The following is a 21,872-nucleotide window of genomic DNA, read 5'->3' as shown; positions in this document are numbered from 1 at the left end:
ATCTGTGGTTTTCATGTCTCTTAACAGTCCTTTCAAATATCAAATCATACTAGTAAACAGAATATGATTGAATTAACAGTAATAAAAATGAAGCTGTAACAGAACAAGGCAATTGAAAGGACTGGTCCCATTGCACTACAGTCAAATATAGTCAGACATAATAAGACATAGTTTCCTGATCTACAGCAAAGATCAGGAAACTATGGCTCATGGGTCAAATCCAGCACACTACCTGTTTTTGTATGGCCTTGTAAGCTTGGGAATGTTGGGGTTTTTTTTCCTTTTCTTTTTTTTTTTTTTTTTTTACATTTTTTCAATGGTTAAAATAAAAGGAAGAATAATATTTCGTGGCACATAGAAATGATATGAAATTTAAATTTCAGGCTCTGTAAGAAAAATTTTATTACAACACAGACATGCTTATTCATTTACATATTGTCTATGTCTGTTTTACTCTGCAGTGGCAGTGTTAAATAGTTGTTCTAGAGATTCTATGTCCTACAAAGGCCAAAATATATATTTTTTTAATCTGGTTCTTTACAGAAGAAATTTGCCCACCACTTCTCTATAATATCCCTTTAACAATTGATCTTCCATGTCTCCATTAGTGTTTTCTTGGCTTGTACTCTTTGTTTGTTTGTTCCTTTCTACCTACTTATTGGTGAAAATTTTCAAGCTTACCAAAGGAGAAAATTGGGATAAGATGTTCTTCCATGACTCACTGACTTCAATTTTCAAAGCCACCATGTTGACTTGGTTTAGTCTGTCAGCTTGGCATCAGACTCTGGATTAGGTATCTCAGGAGCTAGGGTATGGTAACAACTATATGGTTAGTACTTACACTTCCCACTGGCTTGAAAATAAGTTACTAATTTTTTTTTGTCCTTGAAGCCCCCATATCAAAAGTAATTCAGAGTCTAGGACAGAAACCTACATTTATCAAATCACATCCTAAATGGTATTGTTTCTTGCCATTAAATGACTAGACATATACATAGTAAATTATGCAATACAAATTCTAGATCTGCACAAAATATAGACACCATGAGTTCGAATTCTGTAATTATTAATCATCCTCCAGTTGTAGTAATAAATTTCCTAGTTTTATGTAGGTTTATAATTCCCAATATGAAATAAAATATTCTCTCTTTGGTTCTTCTTCTGAATTTAACATTTGTATTATAAGCTCCTTTAATGTGACTTGTTCATATACTTCTTATAAAATGTTGACATAAAAATATTGAAATGTAGCTCTTTATAAGATACAGGAGGTCAAAACATACCACATCAAAGCCACTGATCACAACTAATTTAAATATTTAGTACTCGCTCAGGCATGTATGAAGTAAGGGGGATTCCTTGGGCTCTCTGAACTTATTCATTCAATATTTTTAGTACTTTCTCTGTGAAAGGAAATATATGGGTATTGCAGGATGATTAAAAATACATACCTATGAGTTAGTCCCTCTCTTCAAGGTGCTTACATTCTATGGACATAGAAAAGTGGTACACCAAATTACCAGGTAAGGAAGAGGTGGTAAGTGCTAGCAGTGGGGCAAAAATAAAATGCTCTTGACACTTGGAAAAAAAGGAGAGACGTTCTAAATAGTGACTTGAAGAAGAATTTTGAAATGGGTCTTTGAATAATACATAATACAATATTGAAGCTTGAACACAGGTGTGAGTGTAATGATACACTTTGAAAAGCAATATGAATTTATAGTTAAAAATAGATGGGGTATCTTGGTGAATGTTTAATCCATATAGAATTGGTAATGACTGCCTCATGTTGATATCTGTTCATTATTTGCTAGTGATAATGAGAGATAAGAGAAGTGTAATTCACAAAATAAATAACCAACTCTTGGATAAGGAATTACCATTGATGTACAATTAGAATCTAAAAAGAAAGACACATAAATTTATATTTCTGATATAGTCCTCTGCATATTAGAGTTATATGCTAAACAGATCTCTCACTTTTTTTTTCTCACTTACGCCTTAAGTCATTTTACTACCAATTAACTAAAATGGTTAAAAACCATAAGTTTTAGAGGGTAGTTCAGAAAAGTAGATTTTAGTAATCTCAAGTCTATTCCAGGAAACTGGCAAAGAACATTAATCAGATAATGTTGAATCAAATATACATTTTATTAATATTTCTCTGCTTAATATGATAATGGATATGTGATATAAAATGGTATTGTTATTTATGATACCTGGTAGATTTTAACAAAATAGTGGAGTCTTGTTATGATTTTTGATGGAATAAAAATTATTGTTATTATCCTTATGAAGATGTGATGAAGCATATTCTTGAAATATGTGGAATCTTATAAAAGTCAAACTCATAAAAACAGAGACTAGAATGTGGTTACCAGAGGCCAGGGAGTGGAGGGCATGGGAAATGGTGACCAAAGTTCAAAGTTCTAGCTATAAGATAAATAAATTCTAGGGATCTAATTTACATCATGGTAATTGGTAACATTACCATATTATATACTTGAAAGTTGCTAAAAGAATAGATCTTAAATGTCCTTACCACACACACACAAAAGGTAATTATTTGACATGATGGGGTTGTTCCTTAGCATGATTGTGGTAATTATTTTGCAATATATAAGTATATCGAATCAACACATTGTACACTTTAAACTTACACAATTTTATACATCAATTACATCTCAATAAATGTGGAAAAAATAAAGTTAATTACAAATTTGAAAGGAAGAAAGAGAAAATCTGTTAACACTTGCATTGATTAGGGAGGCTAAAGTAGTAGAATGAGCCCTTGGCTTCTCATCAACATTCCTGTTAAATATACACACACACAAACATGTTATCTCATAATGAAATACATTTTCTCATTGACAATAAAGACCAAAATGAAAGTAAACTACTTCAGAATTCCTCAGTGATTCATCACAGTTGTTTTCTGTGATTTTCTCTTTTTGCTCCCCCTTGGACTCTTCTCTTAAATCAAACATATTAACATAGACATTTTTAACCTGTGCTCTTCTACTTACGTCTCTGAAAAACTGTTTTAGATGAGACCAAATTCAGGTGTGAGGGTGTGAGTCCCTTCTCCTCAGATTGACCTAAATTTGATTATTTAGTGAAGTAGATGTTTTTGTCTATGAAGACACTTCATAGGGTGTTTATGTGAAAGGGTATTTAGTATTTAGTGAAAGGGTGTTTCAATTACCTTTTTGTTTCCTACATAAAACAACACTTAAATATAATGTAAATACTTTCAACCCTCCGTGAGAATTTTTTTTTCTTTTCACAATGTTGAGTTCACCTGGACCCCTACCTCAGGGAGGAAAAACAAGTGGTTTTGCACACAAACAGGACTTTTCTTCAAGGCTAGGAGTTGTCCTGACCCCTTTTATTATCTCTTCCAGGGCTAGATGATTGGCATAAAGCCACTCAATCATAATGCCATTATCTCATTTGAATTGGGTTCAGTAGGCAGGCCCTTTTCTATGCTTTAAAAGCCTCATTAAGTTGCAAGCTGGCACAATTCTTGGACAGAATATTTTATTACAGGAGGTTTGCAAGTGTTCTATGTTCCATTTGTTGCAACAAACTGACATTTAACTTCTGGGAAAAGTGAACACCGAGCTTGGCCTAGGTTACTTCAGCACAATAAACACTAATCACAATTTTCTTGTTCTAGTTTTTCTCACAGGTAATAAATATTATCTATAGTAAACGTTAGGAAGGCTTTTTAGGCCCGTAAAAGGGAATTTGGCCAAGGGACTCCTGCTGCAGAAATGAATGTAAGAATGACATAATGATAATGAGGAGGGAACATTCTCTTTGCTCCTCAGGCTAAGTCCTTCATGGGTGTGGCTGACCTCTGCTCTCCAGAGTTCACAGGAGCTAGGTTCCAGAGAGAGTGATGAGGAATCCCGCCTGTCCTCTGCCCCATCACATGCTCTTACCTATGTGTGAAGAAGTACAGAAATCTTTAATGCTGGTTTGGATTTTGGCCTGTATTTCAGAAAAGTGTGCTTATTTTCTTTTTCATTTCCTGTCTCCCTATTTCTCTTGATATAGGTCCTCAACCTATTTCTGGCTTTATTATTGAGCTCATTTAGCTCAGACAATCTTACAGCAATTGAAGAAGACACCGATGCAAATAACCTCCAGATTGCAGTTGCCAGAATTAGGAAGGGAGTAAATTATGTGAAACAAACCTTACGTGAATTTATTCTAAAAGCATTCTCCAAAAAGCCGAAGATTCCCAAAGACCCAGGAAGAGCAGAAGATCTGAATAGTAAGAAAGAAAACTATATCTCTAACCGCACGCTTGCCGAAATGAGCAAAGATCACAATTTCCACAAAGAAAAAGATAAAATCAGTGGTTTGGGAAGCAGTGTGGACAAATACTTAATGGAAGAAAGTGAGTGTCAATCATTTATTCATAACCCCAGCCTCACAGTGACAGTGCCGATTGCACCTGGGGAATCTGATTTGGAAAATATGAATACTGAGGAACTCAGCAGTGATTCAGATAGTGAATACAGCAAAGGGGTAAGATTGTTTTATGCACGTTGTTTCATATGAATAAGTAGTGTGCAATGAACTGAAATTTCAGATTTTTGCTGTGATAAGTTCTTTCTAATATTGCAAACTGATGGATAGTTTCTTTTGTTTGTGAGTTCACATAATGGGTTCCTAAAGGTTCCTCTGAACGGTTGTACTTACTTGGTTCTTCATAAGTGATTCAATCTTACTGGGCTAGATTTGAAAGTGCTGGGTACCTTTCAGTCTTCCCTTCCTTCATCCCCTTTTGTTATCAGTTGTGAAGTCATATACAGTCTCCTTCCACTGTGTCTGTTGAAGCCACCACTCCTCTTCATCACCTTTGCCTTCTCACTCATTACTTCCTGCCTAAACCGTACCAAGCAGAGTCCCAGCTAGTGTCTCTGCTTCCATTTTCCATCTACTCGAGTTCATTTGTTTGATTAATTTTATTCAGGTTCAATCCCAATCATGTCACTCCTTTGAAGTATCCTTTGTCTCCCAAGTCTCCTGAATTATAGACGGTAGATAAAGTCTTCACACCATGGCCCCCACGAGCTGACCAGCTGTGTCACCTACTGCTTGCTTGGTCTCCTTCTGGACCACAAACACTTGGCATCGTGCTTGACTTTGCTTGGGATTTCCTTCCTTGGTCAAAATCCTATGCGCATCTTTAAGACATTTCTCATGGGTAAATTTATTAGTCCTTACATCACAGGATTGCGTGAGGGTTACAAGAATTAACAGGTAAAATGTTTAGAACAGTACTCAGAGTGATCAAAAGGGTAGCTATTGCATCTTTCCTAATTTCTCTCCAGAGAGATAGGAGCTGTACTCATTTTAACCCTACACAATTTTATGACTTTTCCTGGATTTATTATTTAGCTTTATATTTTAATTTTTTGGACAAATTATTGTATTCATTAAATGGTGCTATAGACTCATCGAGAACAGGAACCTTTTATCAAAATGTTTTTATATCCTCCTTCTCCACACCTGGTCACATATATTTAAAGTGATAGTGTTTACTGTTTTTATTCATTGAACTATATTTTATTAATATGGAATATAATAACCATAAGTGAGTCTTACGACAAAATATTTTTATGGCATCTCTTTAAAGTTTCAAGATATTACCTAAAAATATTATTCCTTTCTTTAGGTCACATTTGAAAGTATTCGAAAGGCATTTATCAAATGCTTTCTATCCACTTAACCCTATAATAAGAAAGACCTGCTCTCCATGAATTGCTAGTGGATTTTGGAATAAAGATACATACCAGTGTGTGTGTGTGTGTGTGTGTGTGTGTGTGTGCGCGCGCGCATGCTTATCTGTCTGTCTCCTGGCCATATGACCAATTGGTACAGAGTAAATCCTCAATACTAAGTGAATACATAAGTATATAAATTAAGAGTATGTGTTTCTAAGTATCCAAAGAAATTCTTTCCAAGATGACAAAAGAAGGATAGGATTTTTATTTTTTTATTTTTAAAACCTTTACGTGGAAGAAATACTGTATCCAAAATCTCCAAATTTAAGTTGATGTTATTTCAACTTAAAGGTGGAAGATCAGATTCCACATACCCCTTTTCAGGAACAGTGGTCTGAGCTTGGTCTCATGTGGAAAGGGAAACTAATTCAATTACTCATGTTTCTGCTAGTGAAGATCAGAGTTGAAAAACCATAGATATGAAATAGTTGGTAAGCCCTAAAACAATGTAAGCCATTGTGTTTATTGTTGAATTCACCCCCATTATTATCATCCAGAAGTACAGATTTAAAGTTGTGGACTTGAAAACTTTGCCCTTTTTCATAAACAGTTTTCCATGACATATCTCACAGCATGAGTACATTCAAATCCACTTTAATATACTGGACTTGAGAAATAACAGAAGTTCAAGATATATAGGAAATCTGTTAGGTAACTTAGAGGTAGTATTAAGTTGTTGTGACCTGGGAAACCCTGTGTCTGGAGTCTTTCTTTCCAGGTGCTTGAGATTTAAATGTTTATCATTATGACTTGGTTTTGTTTTTGTTTTTATACTTGGACCACTAAAAAAAAAAGCATATTTTCTTTATTGAAAGTGCCTCTTTTCTCTTCCATGCTAACCTCCCTGCTATAATTCCCCTAATCTTCAGCTTCCACTTCAGTTCCCATATTTGTGAACTGCTTATTCTCTCCTTTGCAACTTTCTAATTTTTTCATGCCTAAGATATTCTTGAAATACTGATTGCCATGTTCTTGATGAACCTTGCCCCAAGGATAAATCTTGATTACCCAACAGAAAGTAATAACTTGATTCAATACCTTTAGGTCAGTTAAGTCTTAAGCACTACTTTGCGATAGATATGTTTAAGAATACAACCTCTGGAGATAGACTACTTGCCTTAAATTCTAGCTGTGATATTTACTAACTCTCTGGTCTTCAGTAATTTACAAAAAAAAATTAGTTTCTTTATATGAAAAAGAGAATTGTAAAGAAGAGTAAATGGCGTACGTAAATAATTAGGTGCATGTCTGCTGGAAAGTAAGTGCCTGATTAACAGTTATTATGATATGGAATCGAGTGGTCACATATAGACTGTAAGTAGCTATTTGCTGCAGGTTCAGTTCAAGAGAGGTAGCATTATGTAGATCAATGGTTCACAATTTTATTGTGTAAAAGATGCAGGGAGCTTTTTCCACATGCCGGTTTGGAGGCATATCCTTTGAACTCTCTCTGCCTAAGTCTGAAAGCCACTTCAGAATCCTTATCAGTGGTGTTCCCAGTGGCCACCATGATGGATTGAGTTGGTGTGGGATATGAACCTAAATTCATCCCTAGCTTGTTTTGACCCAGATTTCTGAGATATCTTTATCTTTATTCGTGGGCCGGGGATATTTCCCCCTTTGCCTGTTGAATAATCTGCATTTTGAACAGAGAGAAACACCTTTGACCTTGGACACCTCTCCTTTTTCCCCCCTCTTCGTCAACAAAACAAAACAAAAACAAACAAACAAACAAACAAACAAGCATAAAACTTCTCTTTTAGGGCCTAGCATTCTATTTTCCCATTGCACTTGATGGACACTTTTCCATCTTCTACTAATATCAGCTCTCAGATAGGCAAGTGTCCTTGTCCTGATAGTACACTCCAGAATGAAGTAAAAACATTTTATAATAAAATACCTTCCTAAAGGATGACCAAAGAGATGAGTTTAAATAAAGTGCTGAGTAAAATAACTTAAACAGTTTTGAGGAAATAATTGGCAACAGAACAGCAGCATTTCTCTGAAGATAGAGTTTATCTCAGAATTGAGAAAGACATACTGTCATCTCCCATGGGCCCATGGGACTTGTCGCTGCTTCTCAGAATGCAGACATTGATCTGATGGCCCCTCTCAAAATCAGCCTCCTCCTGAGGCACACTGCAGTCCTCTAAGCACACAGGAAACATTAATAACACACTGCACAGATTTTTATCATTAACAATGAAGTGCTTCCTTACTATGCGCCTCAAACGAAGCATGAAATGCACCCAATCATTCAGTAAATATTTGTTGAGATCTATTATGCTCCAGGCACTGTGCTAAGAGTTGCTGAAGGGGAAAAAAAAAATTACTTCACGCATCCTGCAATTAATGTGATTGGCATCTGGCTTAACTAAATTCTTAAGTGTAGTTTTCTTTTAATTGTGCCAAATCTCAATGTTTAAAACTCTAAAACACTAAATTAATAACTATTTTTTTAATGGAGAGCTCTTTCTTAGATGATTAGAGTCATTCTCTTTGTTTTCTATCACTATGGATTACTGCCTTCTCTGCTTCAAAGATGAAAAAAGAAGCAGCTTATAGAATTGTAACATGGACTTTGGAAGTGTATGCAAATTTCAGAGGAAAATATTAAGTTAATCCAAATTTATTTCTCAAAATATTTAAAAACAATAACAGCCTCATATGATTTTACAGTAGTACAGACTCTTACAGCTTTCAGAGATGCCCCTTTATTTATTGTGAATCTAATCCCCAAATACTTCTTTACTGCTCTTTTGACAAATGTATCTACTTAGTTAGGCTGCTTAAGTGAATGTGCTCATATTGTGTACTCAGCAGAGAGGAAACATTCTGTGTAAACATCTCCTCAGAGAAAGATGCCCTATTCATGCCTCCTTAAGCCAAAGGCAGATACTTAGCTTTACTTAATAGTTCTTTAGAGTTTTGAAACATTATATCAAAGTCTTGAAGGAACTAGCTGAGGTCCTTGGAGGTCAATGAAATATTCAAATTTCACATAATCAAACTTCCCTCCTTCAGGAGAGTGTCACCTTAAAACACTGCAAACACACTTATGCAAAATTTCATGTTCCATAAGGAACTAAAGTCCAAATAAACCCCTCATTAACTTTAATCATTAGGGGGGAAATTGCACAGGAATACATTAGAGAACATTTTCTGTAAACCATTGCTATTCATTTGTTCAATCACATTTACTGAGCATCTTGCAGTTACCATATCCATGCTAGACATGAGGAAGACACATCATTAGTGCACTCATTCGTTCATTAAATGAAGGCTGAAGGTCTTTCTCTGTGGCACTGTCTTAAGTGATAAAGAGTAAAGCAAGGCTTCTGCCCTTGAGAAGAAACACGTATAGAAACAAAAATTATAATTAAACATACAAAAAGAGAATGAATACACAATTTAGTTTTAGGACAAAATATTCAGACAGGAGAGAGGAGAGTGTAACCAACCTTAAAAAAAATTGGGATACTTCACAGAGGAAATGGCATTTGAGGGGGCTTTTATGTTGAAAAGAAAAATTCTTTCTACAGATCAGTTGGGAGTTTGTTCCAATGGAGGTAAAGAGCCCAGTGTACGTGGAAGACCCAGATATAAAAAGGCCCATTACATACGTATGAAGGGAACCTGGTGGGAAGTAGGAGGTTGCCTACTAGGAGGTAGACTGGAGCCAGGTAGTGAACAGCCTGATGTACCATGACAAGAGAGTAAAATACATTTCTTTTTATTTAACAGAAAGAGAAAACTTTAGGGTCTTTTATTATACCTTGTTCATAGCAAACTTGGTCTTCTAAAGAAAATTTCCTTGGGGAGTGTAGTAAAGCTCAGCCCCAGAGGAAGATGAGAAGATGGGAAGTTATTGCAGCTTTTCAAAGGACATTGGATAGGGGCTCAAGCTAAGGGAATGATGGTGGCAGAAGGGGATACACTCTAAGATACTTGCGAGTTAATATGTAAGGACTCAGGATCTGGATATAGGGGTCATGAGCTGTTGCAGAGGGTGTATCCGTCTCCCGTGGATGAGCTGTTGCAGAGGGTGTATCCGTCTCCCGTAGCTGCCGTAATAAAGTATCACAAACTTTGTGGCTTTACGCACAGAAATTTATTCTCTGAAAGCTTTAGAGTTCTAAATGTCTGAAATGGAAGTCTGGGCATGGCCATACTTTCTCTGAAGCCTCTAGGAAGCATTCTCCCTTGCTTTTTCCTAGCTTCTGATGATGATGGGTTGTTAATCTTTGACATTCCCTGTAATCAAATGGTGTTCTGCCTGTGTGTGTCTGTCTTCTCTTCTTCTTACAAGGACACTGATTATACTGGATTAGGGCCCACACTAATGACCTCATCTTAGCTATATCTGCCAAGACCTTATTTCTAAATAAGGTCATATTCAAGTGGACCAGGAGCTAGGACTTCAACATTCCCCTTTGGGAAATACAAACTGACTCATGACAAAAGGTTTTATCTTAGAAGACTGGATATATATCAGTGCTATTAAAAATATATATAGGGGAAGGAGAAAATTTAGGAGGTAGAATAGATTTAGAATTTAATTTGGGGGTATCTTAATTGTGAGCTACTTGCAAGATAGCCAAGTGATGCTGAACAATATGTATTTGGAAACTTAGGTCTTGAGAAGTCAGAGTTGTAGACAGGTTGAGATTTTATGTGTTAATTTATGTTAACCACAGAATATACAGGGAGTCAGTCTAAAGTCAGGTTCTCTGGGATACCAGCTCTGAGAGAGAAATCTGTGTGTAAGAGATTTACTGGGGAGTGTTACCAGGAACAACACCTAACACCTATAAGAAATGAGGGAAGCAAGATGATTGAGCACAGGGAGAAACTGAAATGCTCTGCAATTTCATCAGAGGCCTGTGCTGATCCTATGGTTGTCTCCTATAGGTACTAGGATGACCCTTTAGAGTAGTCCCAATTGAAGCAGGAGAGTCAGGCCTTTGTACCCTCCTACCAACGAGTCACCTTCCCAGGGGAGGAGATGGAACCTTGGGTGAGGCAGCTCTCTTCTGCATGACACTTCCCTTGCAGGGACTCAGCTATGAACCTTCAGCCCCCAACATTCCTGGTAGCTGGAAAAAGAGGAGGCTCTCTGAAAGGGAGATTTGGGCAGTGCACCACAACATCCACTACACTCCAGGGACCACAGAAAATAAGAGGACAAGTGATCAACTCAACACTTGAGTAGTGAACCCAAAAGAAGAAAGCACCAAAGAGACCAAGGAAAAATTTTACATATTTGCCACTTTCATATACATTCTATAACTTTCCTCCTTATGACAACCAGGAGAATGGATATCATTCATCTATATTCACAGATAACTAAAATGCTAAAAGATTAAGAAATGATATTTATTAGTCACTGATGATTCTGGGAGTCTTTTTAAAATTTGAACCCTGAGCTTAAATGCCATATTGCATACGATAGAAAGGCAAGATGTGAGTAGGAATATAATTGTTTTCTGTTATGCCCTGTAATGTTGCAGTTAAGGATCAACTTTTCTGGTATAGTGCTATTGTGCATTAGTGATCCAAATTTAGCTTCTCATCCTCCTTAATGCTGATTTATTCAGTTATAGTCTACCTCAATAACATAACATAGAATGGAACAGAATAATAAACCAGTCCATTGAGGATGCATTGAGTAAGAGATTATATCAGGTTGACAGCATGCGAGAGAAGGTGGCACTTGAGCCAGACCCTAAAGAATGGAGATCATTTCATTGTGTGGCTCCAATGGAGAAGGAAATCCCAGGCAGAGGAACAAACATTCATATTGTTTATATGATTCATTCACTCATTAATCCATCTACCACTTCACCTATTCACTCTTCAGTTTTCAATGCCATTATCTTTGGAGAAACTTAAATGTGCTTACTTGTTATGAAATGCATTCCTTTTATCGATTTAGTAAAAAAAAATTGTTTAAATATTTGTAGTCATCAAGGTTAAATATTTTATGTCCTTTTACCACATGTTGGTTTTAATTATGTTGTTATTTGGTCTCTCTTTAGATTTTTACAGTTTTTTCTTCAAACAGTATTACCTTCACCAAAAAGGCAGTTTAGAAATTTTCTTGTTATTGCGTTTCAGAAAATAAAATAACCTCTCCCAGAACTGCATTTGACTTGACAAGATTTAGGGATTAGTCACAATTACTAATCCCTAAATCTTGTCAAGTCAAATGCAGTTCTGGGAGAGGTTATTTTATTTTCTGAAACGCAATAACAAGAAAATTTCTAAACTGCCTTTTTGGTGAAGGTAATACTGTTTGAAGAAAAAACTGTAAAAATCTAAAGAGAGACCAATTATACAAATGTATAATTATAATTATACTATTATACCTTAATTATGCAATTAAGCTGGTATTTGATCATATTTTTATGCATAGATTCTTTTTTTTAACTTTATTTATTTTGAGAGAGAGTGCAAATGGGGGAGGGGCAGAGAGAGAGAGAGAGAGAGAGAGAGAGAGAGAGAGAGAATCCCAAGCAGGCTCCCTGCAGCATAGAGCCCTAGGTGGGGTTTGATTCCACAAACCACGAGATCATGACCTGAGCCAAAACCAAGAGTCAGTAGGTTTGCTAAGTGAGCCACCCATGCACCCCTTTGCATAGATTCTTAAAAACACAAAACAAAACAAAAGACTCGTAGAATTTTACTTACCCATTTCTTTTTTGCAGATTTGTTTCAAACTATTTGAAAAATCTTTCATCTTAATTGGATATGTTTGTGTCTAAAAACAATGACACTTTGGTCTGACATTTAAATCAGTGTTTCTTATTCTTTATACTTTGATAAATTTGGAAACATTTTTTTCCTTCAATGCTACTTGAAATGTCAAAATTGAATTAATATGATAATTACAAGTAAATCAAGAAATGCTAATTTTAGAATATGCTTTTTAAAAACTCCTCACTCCTACTCTCACCCATTCCAATATTGAGAATCACTTACTTTTAAATGCTTGTTATACAGAGCAAACAGACCAAAAGATTGCCTTAGCATATTACAGTATTTAAATTCATCTCCTAAATAACAGAACTTTATAACTATCCAGTTGATTGTTTTTAAGTCTGTGTTGAATAATATTCAGTCTTATTGCTGTATTTCAAATATACTGCTTTGCATTGAGCTTATAGCATGTATTTTCTAACATACAACTAATTTTTACTTACAGGTATGTGACTTTAAGCATTTTAAATCAGTTGACTAAACTATTTCATCCTTCTGCATTTCTAAACTTCAGTACTTAACCTTCTTACTTCTCACAGGGGTAAAAACAAACTGGATCAATCAAGAATGCAGCTCTGTGCTTTTAACCAGGCAAAGACATATGTGACCACTTTTACACAGGTTATCTAAAAAAAATCATACATATATGATATTTTTTCAGTGTCATGCATGCTGTTCAGTACTAAATGTTTCTGCCTGACCCATTGCAAGAAAGTAGAAACATACACAATTGTTCTGTAGATGAATTGACATCATAGCATGTCACGGGGGCAATTCCATCATTTTTTGTGATTCTCTTGATGACTTTCTTGATATATATATATATCTCATGTCCTTAGGTGATTCAAGTGAATGATCTATAGATTTTATTGGATGGCTTATAAAGGTAATATATAGAATGTAAAAGAAACCACTGGAGCAACATTTAATTTGAAAACTTCTAGCAACTTCCCTTCCTAATCTAATCTGATCTATGTCACATTAAATTGTCACATTTATTGCAATGAGAGTAGAACTTTGAGAGTATGTTCTCATCATAACAACGGCAGCAACAAAATGGTAATTATGTGCATAAAGGATGTGGTAAATATATAGAGATATATTTATACACAATATATACATGTATCAAATCATTACATTGTGCACCTTAAAATTACACTGGAAAAAATAGTCACATTTAAATTTAGTAAATCAAAACTCTGTTAATAAGCCATTTTTGTGGGAAAATACTTCAAGCATAAAAATAAAATCTCAGAACAGAAAAGGAACAGTCTAGTACTAGCCCTGTATTTACAGAAATTGAAATGCATACAAATAAGCTGTTTTCTAAGTACACACCTAGAAAGCTGAGGACAGAGCCACAGTACCCAGCTTCTAAGATAATTTTGAATATATTTTGAGATGACTTTAAGCACAGTGATAACTAGGGCTTTATTTCTTTGATCAATTCAGTAACTAATTTAATTTTTATTTGCTTGTATATAAAATGCATCAATTAAAATTTAATAGGCCAAGCCTATGAATGAATGAATTATAGGTGCTTGAAATGCTTAATTTGATTCCAAAAGCAATATTATACGCTGATGAGAATGTTTCTTATAATGTATATATCTCATAAGGAAACAGGCAGCATAGCCTCAGGAAGGTAAGAGGTTTAAATGGAGCATAGTAAGTGAACACTAAATCTTTCAATAAGACATATAACACTTTTCATAATATTGGAAGCAGATTAATATGGACTTCATTATATAATATTTCTAACAAATATAAAAGAAAAAAATGCCACTCAGATCTATTTTATCTTATTTTAGTATAGCTTGTTGAATGAACTCTAGAAAATAGTTTTCTGAAAAAAATCCATGTTAATAAGAATCTTGCCTTTTTCTTTTATAATCTAGTATATATTTTGAATTGCTCTGTCATTGATGGGATGTTTTTATTATTGTTTTCCATTGTGCAATGTTGAAAGCAAAACTTTATCATGAAAATGATACACTCTAGGGATAATGATGTTAGCAGTTTCTAATTAAAAGAACAAACAAATATTGTTCCAGTTTACTTGAAGTTAGCTTTAAAGGTACTCCTAAGTAAAAGACATATTTTTTTTTTCTATTTCAGATGGGTGGTGATGCAGAGGCAATATTCTCTTGTAAAACTTTTATTTCAGAATGTAGAAAATCTCCCCCCTGCCTAGAACATAAATAAAGATGCATACGTATACAATAGTATGTATAGGCAAAACACATACTTTTTTGGAAAATGGTTTCCAGAAATGTGTGTGTGTGTGTGTGTGTGTGCGTGTGTGTGTGTGTTTAATTCTTCAATTATTATTACTTTTTTTTTTACCAAACTGTTAGAAAACATGAGGTTCATATTAATGAATGGTCATTGTCCTGAAGCCAAAAAAACTCTGGATATTTCATTTGTGAAGAATGACTCAAAATATACTACTTTTCTTTGGCAGAAGCTGCCTACATAAACATTAGGAAAAATATGCTTTTTCTGTACCAATTTTTATTTTACATTGTATTTTCAATATTAGAGATCCATGTATTCAAAAAACTGTTCCATCCACTGGAATTTGTCTTTCCTTCTCCTTCCTCATTATGAGTAGTTTTAAGGGGCTAGCATAAATGTACTGGTAGTTTTTTTGTTTGTTTGTTATTCTTTTTTTAATTGTAAGTGAATAATGAGCTTGAGTCTTAGAGTTTACGTTTTTACCTCACATTTTGCCAGAATGTTTGCCTGTGTTCCAATCCTTATTTATCCACTTCTAGTAGGCCTCAGTAGCAGAAATATTTAAATATTTGTTTCTCAAGTTTTTAAGTTTTCCTTCTCACTTGACCCACTGTATTCCAGCTACTTAAATATCTATTCTCTGCAGATAGGAGTTCTGTGTTAGTGCACAGAATACCATTGGTTGATTGCATGGCAAGTCCATATTGGTGAATGTCACTTGCCTTTTAAAGATCCAAGATGACCCTGTACGATCTGGCTGAGACACCTGTAATCAGTCCAATCTTTTATGTGGCCAAAATTTGTTTGTTTGTTTTCATATGCAAGATCTTATCTTTTAGGCATATAAGTTGTCATGTTTTTAAATAGGAAGTGCTCTAGATAGAAGATTATGGAAAAATAAGAATTCTCAGTGAAATCATTTGCTTAATTTTGAATTTCCATGGATGTGCCTGAGATGTGACCTCATTATTTCTCCATCATCTAATACTATACACCACGTTGACCCTGTGATGGAACTGTTAAGTGGATTTCCTGCTGAACAAGCAGCTGTTCTCTAAAAGCCTACAGACTTTCTCTAGTAGTCATCAAGAACGCTAGAAAAGGAAAACTTCCATTTCTTACCCTTTCTCTGAAAAACTGCTGGGGTTTTAAACTCTTGCCTTGAGTCAAGAGTTTACTGTAACTAGTAATTAAACTAAAAATTGCTACTTAAATGGTAGTAAATCTAGATAACAGAAAGGAAAATACTATTGTCATTTCCATTGATGAAGGATATCTTCAGTACTTTTTAACTGGCATTATCATTTAAAAAGAATCTTGAGAGAGATCGGGATTTTAGAGAGATGAGAAAAGGATTGGAGGGACTTGAGGCACCTAGAATGCTAAGTCATGTAAAGAAACTAAATATCAGTACTCTTAAGATGAAAAACACAAACGGTAGTCTCATTTTGAAAAGGCTGTAGGAAGATAATATTTGCATTTCTCCAGAGGGCATAAAGGGCCCTAACAACTGCAAGGAAGAGGAAAGCATATTTTGGTTCTAGACCAGAAAAGAATATTTTAAATTGAAGTTATCCCATGATAGAATGGGAGCTTGGAAAACACTGGACCCCTACTCCCACAAAGCATAGTAGAATCTGTAGATTTCTTCTTTAAATGTCCTTCGATCTTTTTTTCTGAACTTGACCATTTTACTCCTTTAATGATTTCAGGGCCCTCATTATGAATATCAATTGTAAAATTAGACTCTAAAATTAAAATATGGGTGATGTTATTTGAATATAATAAAAAAATATTTCTTAAGCTTAATGACATACAGTAGAGCTTAGTTTATCATTAATGTCTCCCTTAATTTTTCTGCCCATATATGCCCATCTCTTCTCTTTGATTTGCTTCTCTCAACTTCTTGCTCTCTTCCGTGTTTCTTTGTTTCACTTCTCCGGTGGAATAACTATTCTAAGCTCTGCTCCTCAAAGAATATCTTTTGTTGTATATAGCAATCAGACTTACAGTATGTATTTTAAATGTATAATCTTTGGAATGTTTTCAACACCAACCATCCTCTTTGCATAAGGTTTTTGTTGGGTTCTGTATTTTCTACAATAGGTAGAATAGGTTTGAATTTTTTTTTTCCTTTTTTGGCTTTTTTTGAGTGGCAGATCATCAAATTATTAGATAATCCTACTTCATACCTCTCAAAATAAGAAAAGGCCAACTAGCATAAAATAGCCTTATGATGTGAATGCCTATTTTGGGATATGTCAGTAATAACATTGTAAGTTACCAGCTTAGGGCAGTTTCTCATATAACACCTATATTTAACAGTCTCTATTCACATTCAGTATTGTAGAAAAAACACCTTCTAGGCAATCAAAAGAACCATGACGAATAAAAAAGTACTTAATTTGATCATTTTTTTTAATGTTTCAAGTTTTTATTTAAATTGTACTTAGTTAACATATAGCGTATGCTGGTTTCAGGAGTAGAATTTAGTGATTCATCACTGATATATAACACCCAGTGCTCATCACAACAAGTGCCATCCTTAATGCCCATCACCCATTTAACCCATCCCCCCACTCACTTCCCCACCCAGCAACTCTCAGTTTGTTCTCTATAGTTAAGTTTCTTATATTTGCCTCCTTCTCTTTTTTTCTTACCCTATGTTCATCTGTTTTGTTTCTTAAATTCCACATATGAGTGAAATCATATAGTATTTGTCCTTCTTGAACTGATTTATTACACTTAGCATAATACATTCTAGCTCCATCCATGTCATTGCAAATGGCAAGATTTCATACTTTTTATGGCTGAGTAGTATTCCATTGTATATATGTACCACATCCTCTTTATCCATTCATCAGTCGATGAACATTTGGTCTCTTTCCATTATTTGGCTTTGTTGATAATGCTGCTATAAATATTGGGGTGCATGTGCCCCTTTGAATCAGTATTTTTTTATCCTTTGAGTAAATACCTAATAGTGCAATTGCTGGGTCATAAGGTAGTTCTATTTTTAACTTTTTTAGGAATCTCCATACTGTTTTCTAGAGTGTCTGCACCAGTTTACATTCCCACCAACAGTGTAAGAGGGTTCCCCTTTCCCCAATCCTCACCTACATCTGTTGTTTTCTGAGTTGTTAGTTTTAACCATTCTGACAGGTGTGATACAGTATCTCATCATGGTTTTGATTTGTATCTCTCCGATGTTGAGTGATGTTGAGCATCTTTTCATGTGTCTGATAGTCATCTAGATGTCTTCTTTGGAAAAATGTCTATTCATGTCTTCCGCTTGTCACTGGATTATTTTGGAGGGGGGTGCTGAGTTTGATAAACCCTTTATAGATTTTGGATACAAACCTTTTATCAGACATGGAATTTGCAAATATCTTCTCCCATTCCATAGTTTTGTTGCCTTTAGTTTTGTTGATTGTTTCCTTCACTGTACACAAGATTTTTATCTTGATGAAGTCTCAATAATTCATTTTTGCTTTTGTTTCCCTGGCCTCTGGAGATGTGTCTGACAAGAAGTTGCTATGGCCGATGTCAGAGAGGTTGCTGCCTGTGTTTTCCTCTAGGATTTTGATGGTTTCTTGTCTCACATTTAAGTCTTTCATCCATTTTGAATTTATTTTCGTGTAGAGTGTAACAAAGTGATCCAGTGGACAGAATGTTGCTCTCCAATTTTCTCAACATCATTTGTTGAAGAGACTGTCTTTTTCCTAGGATATTCTTTTCTGCTTCACCAAAAATTAGTTGCCCATATAGTTGTGGGTCCATTTCTGGGTTTTCTATTCTGTACTCTTGATGTGTGTGTCTCTGTTTGTGCCAGTACCATACGGTCTTGATGATTACAACTTTGTAGCTTAAAATCTGGAATTGTGATGCCTCCAGCTTTGCTTTTCTTTTTCAAGATTGCTTTGGCTATTTGGGGCTTTTGTGATTCCATACAAATTTTAGGATTGTTTATTCTAGCTCTGTGAAAAATTGCTGGTGGTATTTTGATAAGGGTTGCATTAAATGTGTAGATTTCTTTGGGTAGTATAGACGTTTTAACAATATTTGTTCTTCTAATCCATGAACATGGAATGTTTTTCCAATTCTTTGTGTCATTTTCAATTTCTTTCATCAGTGTTCTATAGTTTTCAGAGTATAATTCTTTTACTTCTTTGGTTAGGTTTATTCCTAGGTATCTTATGGGGTTTGATGCAATTGAAAATGGGATTGATTCCTTGATTTCTTTTTCTACTGCTTTATTATTGGTGTATAGAAATGCAACAGATTTCTGTATGTTGATTTTGTATCCTGTGACTTTACTGAATACAGGTATCAGTTCTAGCAATTTTTTGGTTGAGCGTTTCAGGTATTTTACATCATGTCATATCATCTACGAATAGTGAAAGTTTGACTTCTTCCTTACCCGTTTGGATGCCTTTTATTTCTTTTTGTTGTCTGATTGCTGAGGCTAGGACTTCCAGTACTATGTCAAATAATAATGGTAGTAGTGGAAACCCCTGTCTTCTTCCTGACCATAGAGGAAAGGCTCTCAGTTTTTCTCCATTGAGGACCCCACCATGGGTCTTTTGTATATGACCTTTATGATGTTGAGGCATGTTCCCTTTATCCCCACTTTGTTGAGGGTTTTTTATCAAGAAAGGATGCTGTATTTTGTCAAGTGCTTTTTCTACATCTTTTGAAAGTATCATATGGTTCTTATCCTTTCTTTTATTAATGTGTTATATCACGTTGATTGATTGGCAAATATTGAACCAGCCCTGCAGCCCAGCAATAAATCCCACTTGATTGTGGGCAAATAATTCTTTTAATTTACTTGTTGGATTCAATTTGCTAGTATCTTGTTGAGAGTTATATCAATGTTCATCGGGGATATTGACCTATTATTCTCCATTTTAGTGGGTCTTTTTCTAGCTTTAGCATCGAGGTAATGCTGACCTCATAGAAAGAGTTTGGAAATTTTCCTTCCATTTCTATTTTTTGGAACAGTTTGAGAAGAATGGGTGGCTCAGTCAGTTAAGCAACCGACTCTTGGTTTCAGCTCAGGTCATGATTTCATGGTTTGTGAGATCTAACCCCACATTGGATTCTCTCTCTCTCCATCTGTCTCTGCCCCTCTCACGTTCTTTCTCTCTCTCTTTCAAAATAAATAAATAAACTTAAAAAAAATAATAGATATTAATTCTTCATTAAGTGTTTGGTAGAATTCCCTGGTATTTCATCTGGCCCTGGACTTTTGTTTTTTGGGAGATTTTTGATTACTGATTCAATTTCTTTGCTGGTTATGGGTCTGTTCAAATTTTCTATTTCTTCTTGTTTCAGTTCTGGTAGTTTGTATGTTTTTAGGAATTTGCCCATTTCTCCTAGGTTGCCCAGTTTGTTGGCATATAATTTTTCATAATATTCTCTTATAATTGTTTGTATTTCTGTGGTGTTGGTTGCGATCTCTTTCATTTGTGATTTTATTTATTTGGGTCATTTCTCTTTTCTTTTTGATAAGTCTGGCTAGGGGTCCATCAATTTATTCTTTCAGAGAACTAATCCTAGTTTCATTGATCTGATCTACTGGTTTTTTTTTCCTATATCATTTATTTCTGCTCTAATCTTTATTATTTCTCTTCTTCAGTTGGCTTTAGGCTTCTTTGCTGTTTCTTTTCTAGCTCCTTTAGGTGTAAGGTTAGGTTGTGTATTTGACATTTTTCTTCTTGAGGTAAGGCTATATTGCTGTATACCTCCCTCTTATGACTTTTTTTTTTGCTGTATCCCAAAGATTTTGGACCATCATGTTTTTATTTTCATTTACTTCCATGTATTCTTTTATTTCTTCTTTAATTTCTTGGTTAACTCATTCTTTAGTAGGATGTTCTTTAACTTCCATGTATTTGTGGTCTTTCCAAATTTTTTCTTGTAGTTGACTTTAAGTTTCATAGTGTTCTGGTCAGAAAATATGCATGGTATGATCTTAATTTTTTTGTATTTGTTGAGGTCTGATTTGTGACCCACTATGTGGTTCTATTCTGGAGAATGTCCCATGTGCACTTGAAAACAATGTGTATTCTGCTGCTTTGGGATGAAATGTTCTGAATATATCTGTTAAGTCCATCTGGTTCAGTGATCATTCAAAGAGATTGTTTCCTTGCTGTTTTTCTGCTTAGATGATTTTTCCATTGTTGTAAGTGGGGTGTTCAAGTCCACTACTATTATTGTATTATACTCAATGGGTTTCTTTGTTTGTTATTAGTTGTTTTATATATTTGGGTGCTTTCAGGTTGTGGACATAAATATTTACAGTTGTTAGATCTTTTTGTTGGATAGACCCCCGTTATTATTATATAGTACCCTTCTTCATCTCTTGTTACAGTCTTTGGTTTAAAATCTAGTTTGAATCTAGTTTGTCGGACATAAGTATGGCTACTCCAGCTTTTTTTTTTTTACATCTATTAGCCTAATAGATGGTTCTCCATCCCCTCACTTTCAATCTGCAATTGTCTTTAGGTCTAAAATGAGTCTTTTGTAGGCAGCAGATAGATGGGTCTTGTTTTTTGTTTTTTTTCTGTTTTTTTTTTTTTTTTTTTTTAATCCATTCTGTTACTCTGTGTCTTTTTACTGGAGCATTTAGTCCAATCTTAGAGACAATCTAGAGATCTTCTCTGTTCCTTTCTTTTTTGTAAATTTTTTTAATGTTTATTTATTTTCAAGAGATAGAGACAGAGAGCAAGAAGGGGAGGGGTGGAGAGAGAGTGAGACAGAGAATCTGGAGCAGGCTCCAGGCTCTGAGCTGTCAGCACAGGGCCCAATGTGGGCCTTGAACTCATGAACCATGAGATCATGACCTGAGCCAAAGTTGGACGCTTAACCATCTGAGCCTCCCAGGCACCCCATTCTCTGTTCCTTTCTAGTCTTTGTCACATTGCTCTTTCTTTCTCCCTTAAAGAGTCCTCTTTAATATTTCTTACAGAGCTGGTTTAGTGGTTGTGAACTCCTTTAATATTTGTTTGTCTGGGAAACTCTATCTCTCCTATTCTGAATGACAGCCTTGCTGGATATAATATTCTTAAC

The 21,872-nt window shown here is 34.9% G+C and overlaps 1 protein-coding gene across 6 annotated transcripts in view; it reads left to right on the top strand.

The window, feature by feature from the left end:
- Nucleotides 1-21,872, top strand: part of SCN9A (sodium voltage-gated channel alpha subunit 9) — a 101,054-nt gene that overhangs the window by 37,094 nt on the left and 42,088 nt on the right. For all 6 annotated transcript variants that reach the window (XM_032594430.1, XM_032594431.1, XM_032594429.1 and 3 more), the window contains one exon: nucleotides 4,063-4,539. In XM_032594430.1, the coding sequence (XP_032450321.1) occupies nucleotides 4,063-4,539 (477 nt within the window). The remainder of the gene's footprint in view (nucleotides 1-4,062; nucleotides 4,540-21,872) is intronic.

Source organism: Lynx canadensis, chromosome C1, assembly GCF_007474595.2.
Source record: "Lynx canadensis isolate LIC74 chromosome C1, mLynCan4.pri.v2, whole genome shotgun sequence".
Classification (NCBI taxonomy): domain Eukaryota; kingdom Metazoa; phylum Chordata; class Mammalia; order Carnivora; family Felidae; genus Lynx; species Lynx canadensis.
Note: the sequence above shows the minus strand (reverse complement) of the source record. Positions and strands in the feature narration are given on the sequence as shown.